Source organism: Sphaeramia orbicularis, chromosome 3 (genome assembly GCF_902148855.1).
Source record: "Sphaeramia orbicularis chromosome 3, fSphaOr1.1, whole genome shotgun sequence".
NCBI classification, from domain to species: domain Eukaryota; kingdom Metazoa; phylum Chordata; class Actinopteri; order Kurtiformes; family Apogonidae; genus Sphaeramia; species Sphaeramia orbicularis.
In genome coordinates this window covers 57836319-57855988 of record NC_043959.1, presented here as the reverse complement: position 1 = coordinate 57855988, position 19670 = coordinate 57836319, and the positions used below count along the sequence as shown (strand labels likewise).

Here is a 19670-nt window from a genome sequence, read left to right as displayed (position 1 = left end):
AAACTCACTGCCCAATGGGACGCCCAGAAGCTTCACAAACACGGCAAAGCAAAAGGAAAATAGAAGATGCAGACAGTGGGTAGAGTCTCTGCAGTTAAAATCACCACGACACAGTGACAGAGGTTCAGGAGTATTGACTGAAAGGATTAGGATTTTATCAATCTATTGTTTTATAGGAAAATGTTATGTATTTTGCCTGTAACTATCCAGAGCAATCTATACTGTATTAAGACTATTCTAAACTGCCTAACTGTAATTACTTAAGTGTGGAAAAAGGGACCTTCCTAATGGGATCCAATAATAAAACACGTAACTTTACACTTCACCTATTTAAATGGTATGTTGACACTTATGTTGAAGAGAGTACCAGTAATATTAATCTCATTCCCAAAAAAGGATCTGATTTTACACTGGAGTAAAGTAAATCTAACATGTGGGGAAAAAAAATTCTGCTTTGTGGTTGATGTCATTTTAAAAGTGTGTGTTGAAAATGTTGGCAGATGCTGTGAAACGGCTTTTTAAATCACTTGTCTCCAAAAACTGCAAAATTATCTAAAATTGCCCTATATTTTGTCAGTGTGTTAGATATTTCCAGTTTAATTTGTCAGGAATCATATAGTGTTTGTCTGTATATTTATTTCAGAACGGGATGGAGGTTGTGCTGTAATGTCCACAGCAAAACCCCTGGGCAAGTGGGAAGTGAAAAACTGTACCCTTTTCAAGGCCGGCACCATTTGTAGGAAAGATCTTAGTCCACCTCCATCACCAGAACCAGAGCCGGACCCGAGTGCACCCTGCCCAGATGGATGGGTGTCAAGACAGAACATCAGCTATTGCTACAAGGTGTGTGCTTCTTTGACTGTGTCACTTGTGGGTCTGAAGGTTTTTATATGATTAGCAGACATTTGGTGAAAATGTAGAAAACAGCAGCTGCAGTATAAATTAGAAAATCCCAAAGGATGAGTTAAAAAGTTGGACATATTAACGGGCACTGGGAAAACTTAAAAACAGGAACATGAAAAGAACAAAAATAAGTATTTAATGGTAGAGAAGCAAAGGTCAGTTAACTTAAACAATCCCAAGTCCTCTATTCAGATAATTCTAAAATATCCATGTAAAGCTGCCTCTTGAAGGTCTGTCTTGTCCGATTGTTACAACTGTTCAGTTGTCTGTATTGTTCACAGTAGTTTCCATTATAAACCTCTGCATCATGTTTACAGGTTTTTCATGAGGAAAGGTTGAGCAGGAAACGCTCTTGGAAGGAAGCTGAGGGTTTTTGTCGAGCACTGGGAGCCACCCTGCCCAGCTTCCAACATTTTGCGGAGATGAGAGCCCTGCACAGCATCTTAAGAGACTCAATCAGGTACGTACACACATTGTATATTCTATAGCCTCGTTGGGTTTGTTACTGTTTGTTTTCTAAAATTCTAACAAGCATAAATTAATTCATTAAGGCTAAGTGTCATGAATGATGATGTTCTTCTCACTCTGTTTTTATTACAGTGATAATCGGTATTTCTGGATTGGGCTGAACAGAAGGAACCCAGCAGATCGCTCCTGGCAATGGAGTGATGGTCAGCCTGTGAGTGTTCCCCTGTTACACTGAGGCTATGCTAACACACTGGAAGCAGACAGACTGTATCCATACTAGTGTACTGTGCAAAAGTCTTAGGCAACATTTTGCTTTGTTGCTTTTACAGGATTAAATGATCATACATATTTATTTCTCAATCTCTTTTCATCAGATATAACTTGAAAATACTGGAAATATGTGCGCAGCCTTAAAAGACGCACAAAAAACTGAACTAAATGGGTTTGGAAAGGTCACTACTTAGTGTGACCCCTGATCCAATGTCAAGAAGCAGCAGAAACAGAAACAGCTGACCTGTGTTGAAGGAAACCTGGTATAAAACATCAGAAAATTATTGCAATAAGTCTCATATTGTCTGAACAAAATAGTTGAAGACATGTTAAGTGCAAAGAGAGGTCATATGGCTTATAGAAGCTGTTTTTTTTCCCTGAAACTTTTGTTTTTATTGCTGTAATTACTTCCAATATATCCAGATTATATAGATATAGATAGATAATACAGAGACTGACAAATGCATATGTGTGGTCTTTATAACTTCACTAAACAAACCAACAAACCTAATGTTGACCAAGGACTATTGCACGGTATTATAAACGTATATGCATACTTTCCACTATTAGATTATTTAGCACTTGTCAGTAATGTTCTTTGACCAAATATCATAATAAAAGCAATTTCTTAATTATTATGTTTTTTGTAATTCAATGACTCTATTGCAGGTATCTATGGACATTTTACACCAAGACTTCCATGAGGATGATGCATACAACCGTGACTGTGCTGCATTTAAGGTAGGTTGGTTTAATTTATTACTTTATTTATTTATTTAGTTATTATACCCCTGCCCGCCGCAGAGGGCATCTCTGTCTGAGATTTTTGTCCAATCAATTTCTTGGACACTGTTCACTCAAATCTTCTAAAATAGGACACACATGTTCTTTACCACTAGAAGAGGTGCAGTGCAGTTTGATGGTTGAATTTCATTAACTGATTTATTTATTTTTCAACTATTTGACATTTTCAACTTAGAAAATTTGTCCAAACAATTTTTCAGAGACTGTTAATCCGCTTCTTTCCAAATTTGACTCACATGTTCTTTACTTATGCCTTTTCCTCAGTCATTTATTTATTTATTTATTACAAATTTTTGGAGGGTTTTTGAAAAGATTGAATGTTAAGGCTCAAAATGAATCCCTGGGTGGACAGGGTATCAGTGAGCAGGAGGGGTAAAGTGTTTAAAAGTGTGTAAAAAGCGGGTATTGGTGAGCTCTGTTTCCTTTTTCAGTAGTTATTCAATGCATATTTTAACATTTATTTACTTTTTCCATTTGGAGCTATTATACAAGCTGATCAGTGATTCAAGGCCATTTGCTAGTGGTAATCATGTGAAGAGCAGCTGAAGTCCGCCCCCACACAGTGATTTAATATACTGTCTTGACAGAAATCCTAGAAATGATAACACTGCATCATCAACATCACAGCTACTCGGTACATTTTTGTGTTATCTTGTGGAGCATATCTTCACTTTACACTGTTACTGTTGTGTGTGATACAATGAGAAGTGACAGCAGATAATCTCTAAGAGAACACTCTGACTTTTTCTTACACTTACAGCTTTGAGAGTCAGGTGTATCAGCGTGCTTAATGTCACTTTTTCAAGTATATTTTCCTTTGTGATATTTTTCCAAATAATCTGTGTCCCCATTAGACAATGAGAAGCAGTCTGAAACATCTGTTTGTGTTCCTGCTCCATGACTTTAACCCCACACCGTTCTTTTCCACGCCATTTCACTGTGATGCCAGGCTAGAGTGGGTCTGCCAAATACCCCGTGGTAAGACACAATGACGCATTAATATATGATGAATGTATACACAAAAAAACCTTAATGTGGTTAATGAACAGTTAGTATCTTCTGCTATGTTGTTTTTTAATTTTTAACATTAGTAATCAATTTATCAATTCCATTTCCACACAATAGATTATCTGTTTGATATATTTTACATGTTAGTGTATTTTTGAAATGCATTTTCTTGTTCCGATTTGGTATAAACAGCTGGCATCTAAACAACTTTGGTATCATCCAGCATTACCTGTTGATTTGTTGTTTTTGGTTATTCTGTATAATCTACTTCTAACCCATTATTTGTCGTTTGTTGCTTCAACAGGAAAAACCCCTAAGACCCCAGAGTGGTACAATCCTGGTAATTTATCCACTTTTGTAAAAATCTGTGTGGAACATCTGTCTGTCTTTTTAAGTCTGAAAAAAGGAACATTTCTAACTATTAGCACCCATAAATCTTTTAATCCAATTTAATCTCTAAGACAGTTTTCTGATAGAAACATATTTTGTCATTTCTGCATGTTTTATCACCTCTGTGTTTTTGTGTGGCTGTTGTGGTTTTCAGGGGGGCACCACGAGACCTCTATCTTTGTAGATGGAGGGGAGTATTGGTTTGTAAAGGAGCCTAAGCTGACATTTGAGGAGGCAAAGCTCTACTGCAGTACAAATGGCAGTAAACTGGCTGTGCCGCCGAGCTTCACTGCTGCCAGACAGATCCACCAGTACCTGCCTAATGTGAGAGATTTGAGGTTTTTTTTTACATTTTCCCCTCCCAATAGACATCTGTGGTAGAAGTGTATTTTTATGTTGATGTGTTTTAAACAGGTTTCAGGTACCTCTAAGCAAAAGTGGTGGGTTGACATGAAAGAACCTGGCCAGTTATTCCCCTTGACGTAAGTCTGGACTTGTAGATACAGTCATGGAGCCACTGTTTACACCTGGCATTAGTGTGGGTCCGAGGTGAACTGATCCGTTACAGTCACAGTATTATGCATGGGTAGTTTAATTTGTATGAACACACCAAGGAAAAGGCCAAAGGTATATCTGAAAAGTCCAAAAATTACCTCATATCTGTTTTTCTTAACCTCTTTTCCTCCAAAACATCATGTGGTCAAGGAAAAATGGTAAAAAAAAAATCCCTAAGGACTTAGGGAAAGACACTACAGTGTAGAAAAAATTCGACTGCACCTGAAGGATGACAAAAGGTATGTCTTGGATACTTCCCTGGTGTGTTCTTAGTATGTTGTTTAGTAAAGATGGACAACACAGCAAACGAGTGACTTCATTGCCAAAGTTTGGCGCAAAAATAGGCCCAGGCTACAGCTACACTACCAGTCCGTCACACTCATCCTCCTGTCCACTCCTATTTATCGACATGAATCAGCAGGATTGTAGTAAATAGTAAAAGTATTTACAAGATAAGCATAAAGATATAATTTGTCTACAAATCTACTGGCCTGTGTAAGATGAGATATACTCTATTGATCCCCCAAGGGTGAAATTTGAATGCACAGCAGCACAAGACAATAAACATTAAATACAATAGAAAAATAAAAACAAGATATATATATATATATATATATATATATATATATAAATAAATTTGTTAAAGTGACTAAATGATGTATGTGGTCATTTTTAAATTTGCTTTGTGAATTAAAAACATCATCTTGCTCCATTTCTAAATTATAACAAATTCACTTCCTCCATGCTCACATTACATATACAGGAAGTTCATGACTACTTCCAGCTGCTTAAAATATATACTGAATTTGATTTTACTAATGGAAATAATCTACATGTTTATTTGCATGTGGAGCCTTGAAGTGAGATAAGATCACAAGTGTTCTGTTAAAGTGCATGTGGAAACAGCTAATGCCAGCTGTGAACAGGGTCACAGTCAAGCAGACATTCTAACACCACCTGTGTCTACATGTTAAATTCGAATCAATATTCTGTGTTACAGGTACACACAGATGTACCTCTATCATTCAGTTTTCCTGGGCAGATGCACAACTATCAGCCCTGATAACATCTTCCCTGGTGAGTAGCCAATGTGTAAATCATTTATTTCTAAACGACACAGGAAAAGCTTCTAATTACAGTAGACCAAAGGGCATCAGTAAAAGGATCCATGACTGTACATAAAAAGCTGTGAGTTTGTTTTGACCAACTACTGTCTTAACTATTACTCAGCCATTTTTGTTAAAGAAGTGAATCTCCTCAGTAAATGGCAGTGGATTACCTCCGCCAGGAGGTATTGTGATCACTTTGCTTTGTGTGTTTGTTTGTTTGTTAGAAAGATAACTCAAAAAGTTATGGACGGATTTTCATGAAATTTTCAGGAAATGTTGATACTGGCACAAGGAAGAAATGATTAAATTTTGGTGGTGGTGGTGGTGGGGGCATCTGTCTTGGAGGAGGTCTACGCTCTTGGAGTGCTTTTTTTGTTTGGAAATGCAGCCTATATTACTATGATAAAATTTAGCAGCAATGAATTATGACAGAGTTTTCATTGTCAGTCCATGTGCTACAGCCTGTATGATAACAGTCAAGGTTCAGATTATCTGCTCTGGCTTCTGGTCTGTACAACATCAGCTACGGTGAAGAATGAAGAGTTCTCTGATACTCGTCATCAGTGTCTGCAGAGTATTCCTGTGCCTCGGTGTTTATTTTCACATTCACATCAGAAATTATCTGTCAAATTGTTTTATTGACCAGTGTTTTCAGATCAAAGTCAGTGGCACATCAGTGACTTATTTTTATCTATCTATCTATCTATCTATCTATCTATCTATCTATCTATCTATCTATCTATCTATCTATCTATCTATCTATCTATCTATCTATCTATCTATCTATCTATCTATCTATCTATCTATCTATCTATCTATCTATCTATCTATCTATCTATCTATCTATCTATCTATCTATCTATCTATCTATCTATCTATCTATCTATCTATCTATTTTCAGAGCTTTCTCTTTATTGAAAAGCAGAAGTTATCACATGACCCTCAATTACAATCTTACAAACAAGGAAAAATAATATACAGTAACATAATGCAGTTATTTTAGTACAAGATTTTGTATAAAATAGGTTGGTTGATATAATAACCATAATCCTATAAATAAAATAAGTCAAAAGTAGGCATTACTATGAACAGAGGGTAGGTGATGTATACATTCCAGGATATTGCCATGGTATGTCTTCTTGCAGCCTTATTATCTGAACAATTCACTTAAGAGCACATCCTGTTTACTTATATCTGGCCACATGTATTACCACACTGTAAATCTTACAGAGAAAATAAATAAATAACTTTAAAAAAAAGACTTAAATAAACAAATGAATACATAAGTGACCATATTTTACTCTTTTACAACCTAGTCAAATGTATGGGCATGCTGGAAAAACCTGGCTCACCTTATAATCTCATATGTTATTTATCCTCAAGGGTCAGGCGCATGAGTCACTTAATGTGAGGATTGCTTTATGGTTGTCAAAGTCTGGCCCAAAATGTCCCCTTTAGTTCATATTTAAAAACACAACTTACATTTTTTATTTAAATTTGGTTTTAACTGCAGTCAAAAAATCAACTCTATTTCACTTGGATGAATGTAGTACTAATATACTACTTAACAATTTGTGAAATATTTCAGTTTTTCAAACCAAAAGCATAAATTGCAATGTTAATCATCAAAACTAACATAATTTTAATCATTTCAAAGGGCAGAAACGCTTTAAAACACTCTACTTGATTAATGTTAATGCATCTTAATGGTTTCTGTCAATTAAACATCCTTTCACTGCATTTTTTTCTGGCAGATTTTGATACCAGTTGCAGGCAGCGTTTGCCTTTTGTATGTCAGAAACACAACGTCACATCGGTGGAGATAAACCCTATGGAGCCTCATGCTGGAGGTCTGCCATGTGGAAATGACTCCTTGGCCTTCAGAAATAAGGTTTGGTCCTTCTGCTCATTTAAGACTCAATGTATGATATCTGATATTTTTACAATCCTAGATTCATTACGGAAAACCGAAGCAGTCAAAACTGAGAGATAAAAGCTAAGCAGAGGTGTTTATATTTGTGACACTTTAAGGAAAATCAACCTTAAAACTAAAAGTAATTGTTATTAATTGAAAGGGGTCATTTTTCGCTTTTTTAAATGGAATTATGCCTTTTAAAACATTTCCCTGCGGTCTACATAAACTGCAAATGCTCTGCTTGGGTCTGAATTCTTCATTAATTCAACTCCACAGGTCCATCTTCAACCTTATTTCTGAGTAATGACACCAGAATGGTTGTTTTGAGCGCTGGTCCCTTTAAATGCAAATGAGCCACTTCACACCCCACCCCCACCTCCAGGTTGTTGAACGTGCTGCTCTGTCCTGTTTCTCCGTACTCAGAGAAATGTTCGTCAGAAGTCTTGACCTTATATGTGCAAATGTTGTGATGTAACTAGTTATAGACGCAACAAATTAAGCAGGAATTAAAACAGGTTGTAGAAATCCACTTGATTTTTGCCAAAATGAATATAAAGATAGCTTTGCAGAACCTGGAGGGTTCAAATTCAGACTTTTTGAACTATTAGTGTCCCCAAATACACAAATAAATGTACCGAAGACTAATAAAAGTGGGTTTAGCAAAATATGACCCCTTTAAGGAACACAGTGGATTTCAAAAGCAGCATCACTTCATCATAAATAAAAGCTGTTTTCACTTGTGCAAACTGAAACAGGCATCTTTCTAGATTTATTATTTCACACCAGGATTTATTTTTACTTATGTGTGTTGTTGATCGTTTGCACTGAAAGAAGTGCTCCACTGAAAAAACATTATTGTTAAATCCTAATATTTCTTATATCAGTTGCCGTGTTGGATTTTTTGACAAAAATGTGAAGGAATTAATACACGTGGATGACGAACTAATAGAATTCTTAGACTTTATTTTGGCGTCTTCTGTGCATATCAAACACATTTTCTGAATGACTGTGGCGTCTGTTTTCAGTGCTACACCCTGATGAAGGGCACAACACGAATGCCATTCAGGACTGCCAATGAAGAATGCCAGTCTGTGAGAGGAACCCTGGTCAGCATATCAGACCAGGTGGAGCAAGGTGAGTTTCAGTCCTACTTAAAACTAATGCTATGATGTTGACTAATACGGTTCCTGTCTTTGATTAAAAAAAATATTATATTACTGAAAAAAAAAAAATCTTACTCTTATGTGTAGACTTCATCACCAGCCTGCTGCCAAGTATGACAGACATGACGAGGGTATGGATTGGTCTGAAGCTCAAACCCAATGAACCAAAATGGGTGGACCAGTCCCCGGTGTCATTTCTCAACTTTAACCCCCTACTTCACGGGATGCTGAAGCCCATAATAATCAGCGTGAGTTCCCTTTAGCTTCACTTTTTTTAGGTATAGGTTTCATTTACCACTTGTAAATTTGTTCTTGAGAAATGTCCTAAGAAGTGTCTGTCAGGTTCATGATATGTTCTTAACCCGAAAAACCCAAACATCCACCAGCGACCAAAAGCACCTACTGTTTAAAATATTTAATACCTGTTGATCCACTAATTCTATCAATACGTTGAAATAATTTGGTGTAAAATACAGTTTGTCATCTTTTCATGGTCATCAGATATGCTCCATCCATTTGGATGTTCAGAGGCTCCGTAGTGAACGTGGAAACACTGTCATCTTCTACAACACTGATTCACCAGTAAAACCCATGGAGTTGGATCAATGACAGTGGATGGGCACACTGGGTTTATGTTCAGTTAATGATAGATTTTACTGAAAAAGTCACTTTGTCTTCAATTTCCTCTTTCTGGTATAATAACACTCGACTTAAATATGAGCTTTTATGAACATCTGCATGATCAGTAAATGAAATACAGGAATATACCAGATTTTTCACAAAAAATGCAAATTACAGAGAATAGTATTATAATAAATGGTGATAAATTACTTAAAAAAGACTAAATATAGAGAAAAAATGATGATGATGATGATGATGATGAATCTCATTTTTCTTATAAAGAACGAGTGTATGCCAGTTCTTTCTAATTGTCTTTAGTAAATGCCTTGCAAATCCCAATAAATAGGCATGAGACTGTGGAAATTTAAAGAAAAGTTCAGAAAGAAATTAAGTAGAGCTTGTTCTGAACTATTAGAAATCTCAGTGAAGGGAAATTAGTCTTTTTATTCCGTGTAAAGCCATAGGAGGTTATTGTCACTCTTATCCGGGAGAGTACAGTGTTTATTTATTCTAAAAGAATATACTTTGTAAAGTAATGAAAATAAATATTGAACATTTTATAAATTAGAAAAAAAATTATGTTTTTAATGTTCCTGTGACCTTGTCAAGGAGTAAGCTGACTGAAAATGAATCAATGATTTTAATGTAAAACTTATATTTTAAACAAGTGTGAATCTGATAAAAACACAGATGGCAGGTTGGTGGATGAGGTCCATGTTCTTTACAGAAAAATAATACCCACCATCTGGATTAACATATTTTTGTGTTGTTTGTGCTCTTTCTTAATAGCATCTTGATCCAGAGAGTATGGATTTGTGTGTGTTCATGATCAATAACCCCCACTCTGCCATGATGGGTAGCTGGGACTTTGCTTCCTGCGGGGAAAGTCAAAACCTGGCTGTTTGCCAACACTATGCAGGTAAATCAGCACTTCCACCTCTTAACACTGCTTTTAAAAGACAATAAATAATGCATGGCAAGTTTCTAGAGGGGTATTTGTGGTAACACAGAGAGATCCCTAGTGGAGCTTTCATGATGTGAACGTCTTTACATGCAAACCTTAACTCATTTGTAGATAAACTGGAGGAGCCCCACGTCCCCTCTCAGCCCTTCAGTGTCAATAACCACACCATCCTGCTGCTTCTCAAAAATCTCACCTGGTTTGAGGCCTTGGAGCAGTGCAGACAAAATAACATGGACCTGGCAAGTGTGGCCGATACCATCCTGCAATCCAATCTAACTGTGCATGTCAACCGGGCTCGAACACCCATGTGGATCGGCCTCTTTAGCGAAGACGTGAGTCTACCAAAGGACCGCCCCCTCTGTTTTAATTCATCATGTCTGCTCATGTTCTTAATGCATTCTCTCTGTTGTTGTCAGGATGGGATCCACTACCGCTGGACTGACCACAGTCACACTGTGTTCAGTCGCTGGTCTTCTGATGTCTCCGGTGGCTCCTGTGTCTACCTCGACACAGACGGCTTCTGGAAAACCACAGAGTGTGAGGAGGAGCTCGGAGGCGCAATCTGCCACAAACCACACAGTGAGTGGAATGTAGATGAATGGAAAATGCTCATGCACTGCTTCATACATTTACTTTCAGTGGTGGAATTACTTCTGTACATGAACATTTATACCTTTCAGGGGTAAAATCCTTTGTGGTGTGCTGGTAATTTTTCTGTTTCTCAAAGAGGAAATTGTAGACTTGGTGGTTGAAACAGGAAATCTTAAGAACAGGGTTTCTGCAGGTCCTGAAAAGACCTTAAATGTCCTAATACAGTGTTGACAGGTGTCACAAATGTTTGGATTTACTACTTAGTTTCTTGTTGAAATCTTTTTGAAAATAATGGATTTGAGGCCCTGTGCTCGTTGTGCAAGAATACACTCAGTGTAAGTACTTTAGGCATTAGAGTTGTGGCCAGCCAGAAAAACATAATGCTGCCATAAAGAGCCACAAGCAAACATCTGCCCCCACCTGGTAGTGTTCTGTGTTCACATTGGGAGCATCACCAACGTCTGGCTCCAGTGTGAACAGCATTCATAATAGTCTTCAAAAGTCTTAAATCTAACAGGTTGAGACCTGTAGCACCCCTCAGTATTCTGCTGTGTTTAAAGTAAAAACCTGGTGGGAAACCCTGGGTAACAACAGGAGGCAGAAAGTTTGTCCCAGTGCTTCCCCTTTTTCTGCCCTGATAGCAAAAACAGCTGGCAAGATGTTGGTGTTTTTCCACATAGGCAGATTTGGAAATCATCACTTAACTTGGTTTGTGAAATTAAAACTGCACTACAAGTTTCATCTTCTTTAAAACCTTCCTCTCTTTACTGTCGGCATACACCAGAATGCAGACTGAGATTTAAAACCCGTCTAAATAAAAATGTCAATGTACTTATTACAGACGAGATAATCACTACACCAGAGGATGTTGCTGTGAAGTGTCCCCATAAAATTAATGGTCCCAACTGGATCCCCTTCAAGAACAACTGCTACTCCTTCCAGCTGGTCGCCTCCAGATGGGAACAGTTTGATCAAGGACAAATCCATGAAACGTGCACAAAACTTCGTAAGTATTTAACTGAATTGGGCAAATGTGGTGTGCATATTGTTGCATGGTACACTTGTGTAACAGACTGATGTGTGAGATGTGTTTATGTTCCAGATGCAAGCGCAGATATTCTCACAGTCAGAAATGAAGAAGAGAATGAGTTCATCAGGCAGCAGCTCATGCCTTTCAGAAACCTGGTCCAGTTCATATGGTTGGGGATGTTCAAAGATGACAACGGTGGGTACTCTACTACATTCACACTTATCTACGGTCACTACATGCAACATGGAGATTTTCTTTTTCATTATTTTTCCATAAAAACCGATCATTTGATTTTGGTCAACATTATTATTATTATTTTTTTTTTTTTTTTTTTAAACAGTATTGCACTCACAAAGGTTTTTTTTTTTCCAATTTAACCCATAATGACCCTGTGCTACTTTTGTGGCAGCTCCCAAATGAATTCTTCTCTCTATTTAACTGTTCTGAAGTGATTTATGTCCATTTATTATAATATTATCCTCTGTATTTTGCATTTTTCAGTGAAAATCAGGTATTTTCTGATATTTAATTTGCTAATCATGTAGATGTTTATAAAAGCTCAGGGTAAAGATGAGAATTATTATATCAAAAACAGAGAAAGCTGAAGAAAAGTGACTTTTTCACCAACATGTATCATTAACTGAACATAAAAACAAGTGTTTCCATCCACTATCATTAATCAAACTGGGTGGGTTTTACTGGTGACAAACTGCATTTTACACCAGTTATTTACATGCATTGATAGGATTAGAGGATCAACAGGTATTAAACATTTTACATCAGTATGTAAAATGCTTTTGGTCGACAGTGGATGTTTGGGTCTTTATGGGTTAATTCACCTTCTCAACATACATTCCATCTTACAGTAATTGTGTTTGTGTTGCAGATAACCAAATGAAGTGGTACGATGGGACAAATGTACAATATTCCAAGTGGAAATTTGGCAGACCAGACATAAACAAACCCTTCTTGGCAGGACTCAACGCTCAAGGCCTCTGGTTTTTGCTCACAAACAAACTCTATTTCTCAGACTTCAAACAAAAGACCATAGTGGCCTGTAAACTGGACCGTGGTTAGTGTGTCGCACTTCATATCACAATTTAAATTTCTCCGTTTACGTCACATGAAACTATTTTGGGCTCAAATTGATCGAGTATGTTTTGGTTTTTTTTGTCTTTTTCTAACCTTCTCCCTAGAACCGAAACAAAATTACAACCAGTCAGTTGCAGATTTTCAATACTATGGAAACCTGACTTATCAGGTTGTAACAAGGAGGTTGAGTTGGTACCAGGCTGTGGAGGAGTGTGGTCGGAGGGGTGGGCACCTGGCAAGTGTCCATGACATCCAACACAGTGCACATGTGGAGCTCATCGCCAAGACGGATGGCTTTGCACTGTGGATCGGACTATCCAGCCAAGACGTGAGAGTTTTTCTTAAGCAAAACCCTGCACTTTGATTGTTTCTTGTTATAAAGACCACCTGATACTGTACAATAATTTACATTTTTATTGATGGGGAGTAAAATAGTACCACATAAATCTTAGCTCATAATTTTACTTTATTTGTCTAGCACCTTTCATACAGGAAATGCAGTTTCAAGTGCTTGACAATAAAGAATTAAGATTGCTTGAGTGCATGACATGAAATAGATGACTGTAAAAAGAGGGGTCATGTCATAATTCATGCAACATGTCACTCTGTGCCCGTGCAGGCTAGCGGTGCCGATTACGAGTGGTCTGATGGGACGAAGTTTAATTACAAACCCACCATTTCTGAGGCAAAGGAGAGCTCCAGCTCAGAGAGTCAAGAGGCAGGCTGTGTTTTTGTAACCCCTGCTGGAGTCTGGGTGAGGACCAGCTGCCACACTATGGTAGAGGGAGCCATCTGCTACACGACCAACATAACCACCGCTTCTCAGAGTAAGACACCTATGCCTTTTATATCTGGAATCCCACTGGCTTTTGCCTTTAAGACATTTTTCCTCCATCTAAGAGGCAATTATACTCAATATTATTTTCTAAAAATGACATTACCTCAAGAACATACACTGCAAAAATCTAAATCTTACCAAGTGTATTTTTCTCATTTCTAGTCAAAATATCTCATCACACTTAAAATAAGACATAGTCACCTAAAGAGTAACTTTTCAGTGAGATATAAGAACTTATTTTTAGACAACAGATCTTGAAAATCTTATTTCAAGAAATCTCACCAAGATCATTTTCACTTGTTCCATTGACAGATTTTTTTTGCTTAATTCAAGATTTTTTTTTTTTTGCGTGATTCAGTTGCTTAATTTTGCAGTGCAGCTTTGTTTTGTAGTGAATAATTGGATTTATTAATGTTTCCCACTTTTGTTTCTGTCTTTTTTGTGGATCAGGAGCCAAACACCAGGCAATCCCAGTAGCCAATCGCTGCCCTCAGATCGATGGTATGTCCAAATGGGTCCAGCATCAGGATCATTGTTACGCCTTTGACACGAGTTTCTACAACTACAGCATATACAGCATGGAACAGGCCAAGAGCGTCTGTCAGAATATGGGTGAGTATGTGTGGGCTGTTCAGATCTAAACTGCCTTTTTACTTTTGTTTGTATTAGGAAATAGCCATGTACAATATTGAACAGAAATGAAGCCAGAGTGAGCTGACAGCTGTTTTCATCTGCAGTCCCATGGACATAAACTTTTCACATGCCAACAGAACATCGATATTAGACAGACAAGTCCCTCCATAAGCTGCAACTGGTCCACAACTCTGCCCCCCGCATTATCACCAAAACCCCCTCCTACCACCACATCACCCCTATCCTCCAGGAACTACACTGGCTCCCAATCAAACAGAGAATTGAATTCAAACTCCTCCTGTACACATTTAAATCCATCCACAATCTCGCTCCTCAGTACCTGTCAGACCTCCTTTATGTCACCGCTCCAGTCCGTTCCCTCAGGTCCTCCTCCTCTATCCACCTCACCGTGCCCCCTGTCCGCCTCAGCACCATGGGAGGCCGAGCCTTCAGCCGCTCTGCTCCTCAGCTCTGGAACTCCCTCCCACCATCCATCCGTAACCGTGGTTCTCTCCCCACATTCAAATCCAGACTCAAAACTCCCCTTTTCAGAATAGCCTACACCCCATAAGCTCTACTCTCCATTCTACAACTTCATTTCTATATATAGTAATTACTTGTTTTAATCTGTTTATTTCTTTGTATTTTATGGATTGTTTGTTTTATCTTGTTGTACAGTGTCCTTGGGTGTCTTGAAAGGCACTTATAAATAAAATGTATTATTATTATTATTATTATTAATAAGATAAAATATATCATGAAAAATACACACAGAAGTACACAGCCTGGTCCAAAATAGCTCAGACTAGATAATTACTGTAGTGATTAATATGTTTCAACGGCAACAAGTTTGTTACATTAACATTTATGCATTTGGCAGACACTTTTTTCCCAAAGCAACTTAAAGGGGAAGGATGAACAATTAAGCTTTCTCTCTCTACTTCCTTTGTGAAGCACCTTAAAACAACCACAGTGGACCAAATTGCTGTACAGAAGAATAAATAAAAACCAAAATAAAAGAATAAAATACAAGAATAGATTAAAAGCATAAAACAGCTGTACAATTAAAAACAGTAAAAATACTAAATAAAACAATAGAATAAACATAATAATACGTTCAAAATGGAATCTCTGAAAGTGCTCTTTAACCCTAACTGATGCAGTCAGTAGCTTCTCATCACAACAACCATCAGTTTGATAAAGAGCATAAAGATTGAACCATTTCAGGATTCACTGGGTTGGTTTGGCTTGTCAAAGAGGTTCAGGGAGCTTGAAACCTCATTTTCACACACGGATCGACCACCACAGAGTCCAGACCTGAACCTCATAGGCAATCTTTGGAATGAACTGGAGAAGAAGATCTTAGCCCACAGTTAAGTCTGGACAGAAGTACATTTTGTGTCATTAATTGTTACATTGTGTAAAAAATATCACAGCAGATGTGTCCTGTAATCAAAGCTGACGGTGACCTAAAACATTCTCTGAGACTATTTTGGCCCGACTTTGTACATCACACGCACACACATTTTGTGAAGAGTATGTTCCTGTAAAACTGTTGTTCAATGAAACAGATGCGGAGTTGCTGATGATAAAAACCAAAGAGGAGAACGACTTCGTATCGCAGTATACGCTGGATGACCCTCACGTTACCAGTCGAGTATGGCTGGGCATGAACCTCGACTCTCAAGGTAAACTGTCCCTTCAAACAAAGACTCGAAAAGAAAACACTCTGAACATCACACAGACGAAATCTGAAACATTTAGTTACAGTTATATTCATGTATGTATGATATAATACTGAAATTAAGAGGCTTCAAGAATAAAAAAAAAAAGCTATTCTCGCTTGGTTTTCAGTTGAACTTTTTTTTAAAAAACAGCATCTGTACTTATACACAGGGCTGTGCAATATCAGCAGATTTATCAGCACATTTTTTTAACATCATATACCATATATTGTTTTGTAAACCAAAACTTTTACTCATTTTAAACGGAATATTTTGACCTTTAATATTAACATTTGTGACCAATTTCAAACCATAAATATGTGTGATTTCTTCAATTTTCACTCACCAAAAAACAATTCTTAACGCTCGAAAGATATAATCATTTGTCATTTACTGTGAAAATAATCAATGGTCCACTTTTGACTGTATCACCCAGTTATTCAGTGAATCTGTCCATGCACGTCTGGATGTTTGTGGACTCTGTTTCAACAAATGAAATTACCGTACTTTCCGGATTATAAACCGCACCTGACTATAAACCGCACTCACCCCGTCTCCAACGTCTCACCATCGCTTCATTGATGCCAAGCTTACGTGCAGCAGCTCTATTTCCTCCTTCATCAGTCGGATCGATCATTAGCCCAGAACATAAATTAGCCGCATCATTTTAGAGCCACGGGTTCACAGTGTGTGGAAAAAAGTAGCAGTTTATAGACCAGAAATTATGGTAGATTATATTAAATTTTGTCATTACATTACAAAGTAACAAAATGCAGTTTCTCATCTAACCAGAAGTTCAACCACTAGACAATATGTACGTAATATACAGGATAGGTTTTGTTGTGCTATAAATATACTATATGGATTATTTTATCTATGGATATTTAAATACAGATTAATAAACATTGCGACATACCGTATTAACATGGTCGAGAAATAATGTACAGATTATGGACATGTTATACAGGTGGATTTACAAGTGGCATAATATATAGATTGAAGTTTTTACCCAACAGCAATAACCACCCTCAATCCCATAAAAAGCAATCTGTAACATAACACATATATACAGTAATGGAGATCGTGCAATGATTCAATGAATGGCTGTGAGTGTTTGTTTGTTTTTATTTTTATAATTATTTATTTACTATTGTGATGTTTGTGTCTGTGTTGTAGTAGTTTTTATTATGCACTGACTGGTGGACACTTTTTAATTTCGTTGTACATGTTTCATGTTACAATGACAATAAAGACTATTCTATTAAGTGATATTAGCATACTATACAATTTAAATACTATGAACATATTCTACAGGTGGATAAAGACATTAAACAGGGTTCATATACATTTTTCAAGGTCAAATTCAAGCACTTTTAAGGGTCTTTTTCAATTTTTTCCAGCACAGTGCCTTATCGCTGGGGTAAAATACATATCTACAGGAATACATATACTCATGATTATGTTTGTCACTTTTTATCACAGTGTACATTATATTATGCTATAAACATTTAAAATTATGTTTCATAATAGCAAAAAGTTTTTATTAATTTAAGAACACAAAGTTTTATCAAAAAAAAAAAAAGGGAAGCCACTTGGCAGTCTTCAGACACACGCACACTGAGACTAAGATTAAGAAAAGCTTGTACCTGGAGTCAACCTGAGAACACCAAGCAGTTCTTTTTTTGACATAAAGTTTTATTTTTCAAAACGTATCACTTCTTTAAGTAGCTTTGGCTTGACATCTAACCTGGCAGAGTTAATATTAGAAATAAATCACATGATTGCAAGCACTTTTAAGCACTTTTCAGACCTTGAAAATTTAAGAATTTTCAAGGATTTCAAGCACCGGTATGAATCCTGATTAAACCGTACATATTCAGATGGGGTTTATTTTCCCTTCACTTTTTCTCCTGCTCTTCCTTTCAGATAAACCTGTGGCTTGGCTCGACGGCTCAGGTGTGGGTTTCTCCAACTGGAAGTCCGGGGCTTTGGCGTCTGGAAAGGCGTCGGAGCCTCGCTGTGCCGTCATGACAGCGGGAGAAGGGGGAATGTGGAGTCTGGTAAGCTGCAGGAACAGCCTCAGTCGTGTCGTCTGCAAAACTAAAGCGAGTGAGTAGACTACAGGAGATGGGATTGAACCCAAACACACCCTGTACATTTAGATTTCTCCAGATTAAAACCAGTTCGCTGTTGTTTTTCAGAATCTACAGGCTCTCCTGTGGCGCTGGGTTTCTTCATCGTGCTCCTCATAGCTCTGCTTTTAGCCGTCGCCTTCATCGTCTACAAGAAGAAGAGAGCGAGCTTCTCGTCCACGGTCCGCTACAAGAGGACGTTTGACGAAACGGACACCACCAGTATTATAACAGAAGCTGAGTGAGCTGCTGATCAGCCTCAGGGAAGTAAAGACGTGCCTGCCTCGTGTGCATTCGAGTACTGCAAGTAAGAGCAGACGTTTTCCTTTTAAGTTATTTATTTACCCTGCTGAAGCCTGCAGACTTCCTAGAATTATGTGTAAAGCTGTAAATATTCAGAGAGTTGTGAATATGCACCATTTCTTAATTTTGGGTTCATGACCTCCCGTGTCCATGGTAACGCTCCGCTTGATTCTTCTCTGTGAACGCAGATCGACATATTGGGAGAATCTATTTTTTCTTTTTCTTTTTTAAACTGATCTAAGGAAATATGCAGCCTGACAAAATCAGTCTTACATTCCCACTTTGCCACAACCAGGATTTATGATGCACTGACGAGCGAGCAAATGAAACAAGAAGTGCCCGTATTCTTTTACACACACCATTTCTACTGTAGTTTTATTTCATTTTACCATCAGGAACTTAAAGATCCAAATGGTGAATTATAACACTGAGTTACAAAAAAATATTTTTTGCAAGTTGTCTAGGTTTTTTCAACTGAATTAGGACCATTTTGCACCGCTAAATCCAAAAATGACATCTGTTTTTCTCAATCAGGTTTTTTTGCTAATTTGATTTTGAAAAATTTGATCTTCTCACAAAATTGATTACATTTTTGTGACTTTATCTTGGTCACCAAGTTTAATACCAAAATAAGATTGGTAAGCACACTTTATGAAACTTGTGACTTGATTCCTGTTAGGTATTCACCGCAGATGTAGCAGAATACGTCAGGCTTATTTTTGCAAGATCTTCAAGTCCACAGGTGTCAAACATGCGGCCCGGGGGCCAAATCCGGCCTGCCAAAGTGTCCAATCTGGCCCGTGGGATGAATTTATGAAATGCAAAAATTACACTGAAAATTTTAACAATCAAGGATGTTAAAATCATTTATTGGTCAGTTTAATCTAAAGTGTGTCAGACCAGTAAAATACTATCGTAATGACCTAGAAATAATGAAAACTGCAAATTTTTGTCTTTTAGTTTTAAAAAAGTCAAATTACACAAAAATGTTTACATTTACAGACTAGCCTTTTAGAAAAGGCTGGAATAACCTGAACAAATATGAACATCCTGAAATGTTTTAAGAGTAGTATGTCTAATTTTAACAATATTCTGCCTCTTATTAAATATTTTGTGTATTTGTAGATCCACCGTGATCTGTAAGTTGTGATGTATAA

General features: G+C 37.3%; 1 protein-coding gene across 2 annotated transcripts in view; it reads left to right on the top strand.

Moving 5' to 3' along the window:
• Positions 1-18845, top strand: part of ly75 (lymphocyte antigen 75) — a 30849-nt gene extending 12004 nt beyond the window's left edge. Inside the window, exons 12-35 of one of the 2 annotated variants that reach the window (XM_030162652.1) lie at positions 644-843; positions 1221-1363; positions 1504-1582; positions 2311-2382; positions 3300-3423; positions 3758-3793; positions 3998-4167; positions 4258-4325; positions 5399-5475; positions 7262-7398; positions 8448-8556; positions 8673-8824; positions 9996-10125; positions 10282-10502; positions 10587-10749; positions 11603-11767; positions 11864-11986; positions 12678-12863; positions 12988-13211; positions 13503-13710; positions 14172-14333; positions 15926-16042; positions 18005-18187; positions 18280-18845. In XM_030162652.1, coding sequence (XP_030018512.1) covers positions 644-843; positions 1221-1363; positions 1504-1582; positions 2311-2382; positions 3300-3423; positions 3758-3793; positions 3998-4167; positions 4258-4325; positions 5399-5475; positions 7262-7398; positions 8448-8556; positions 8673-8824; positions 9996-10125; positions 10282-10502; positions 10587-10749; positions 11603-11767; positions 11864-11986; positions 12678-12863; positions 12988-13211; positions 13503-13710; positions 14172-14333; positions 15926-16042; positions 18005-18187; positions 18280-18455 — 3425 coding nt within the window. In that variant the 3' untranslated portion in view covers positions 18456-18845. Of the gene's footprint in view, positions 1-643; positions 844-1220; positions 1364-1503; positions 1583-2310; positions 2383-3299; positions 3424-3757; positions 3794-3997; positions 4168-4257; positions 4326-5398; positions 5476-7261; positions 7399-8447; positions 8557-8672; positions 8834-9995; positions 10126-10281; positions 10503-10586; positions 10750-11602; positions 11768-11863; positions 11987-12677; positions 12864-12987; positions 13212-13502; positions 13711-14171; positions 14334-15925; positions 16043-18004; positions 18188-18279 lie in introns of both variants that reach the window. The other variant, XM_030162642.1, reaches the window with a different exon arrangement.
• Positions 18846-19670: the final 825 nt, after the last annotated feature.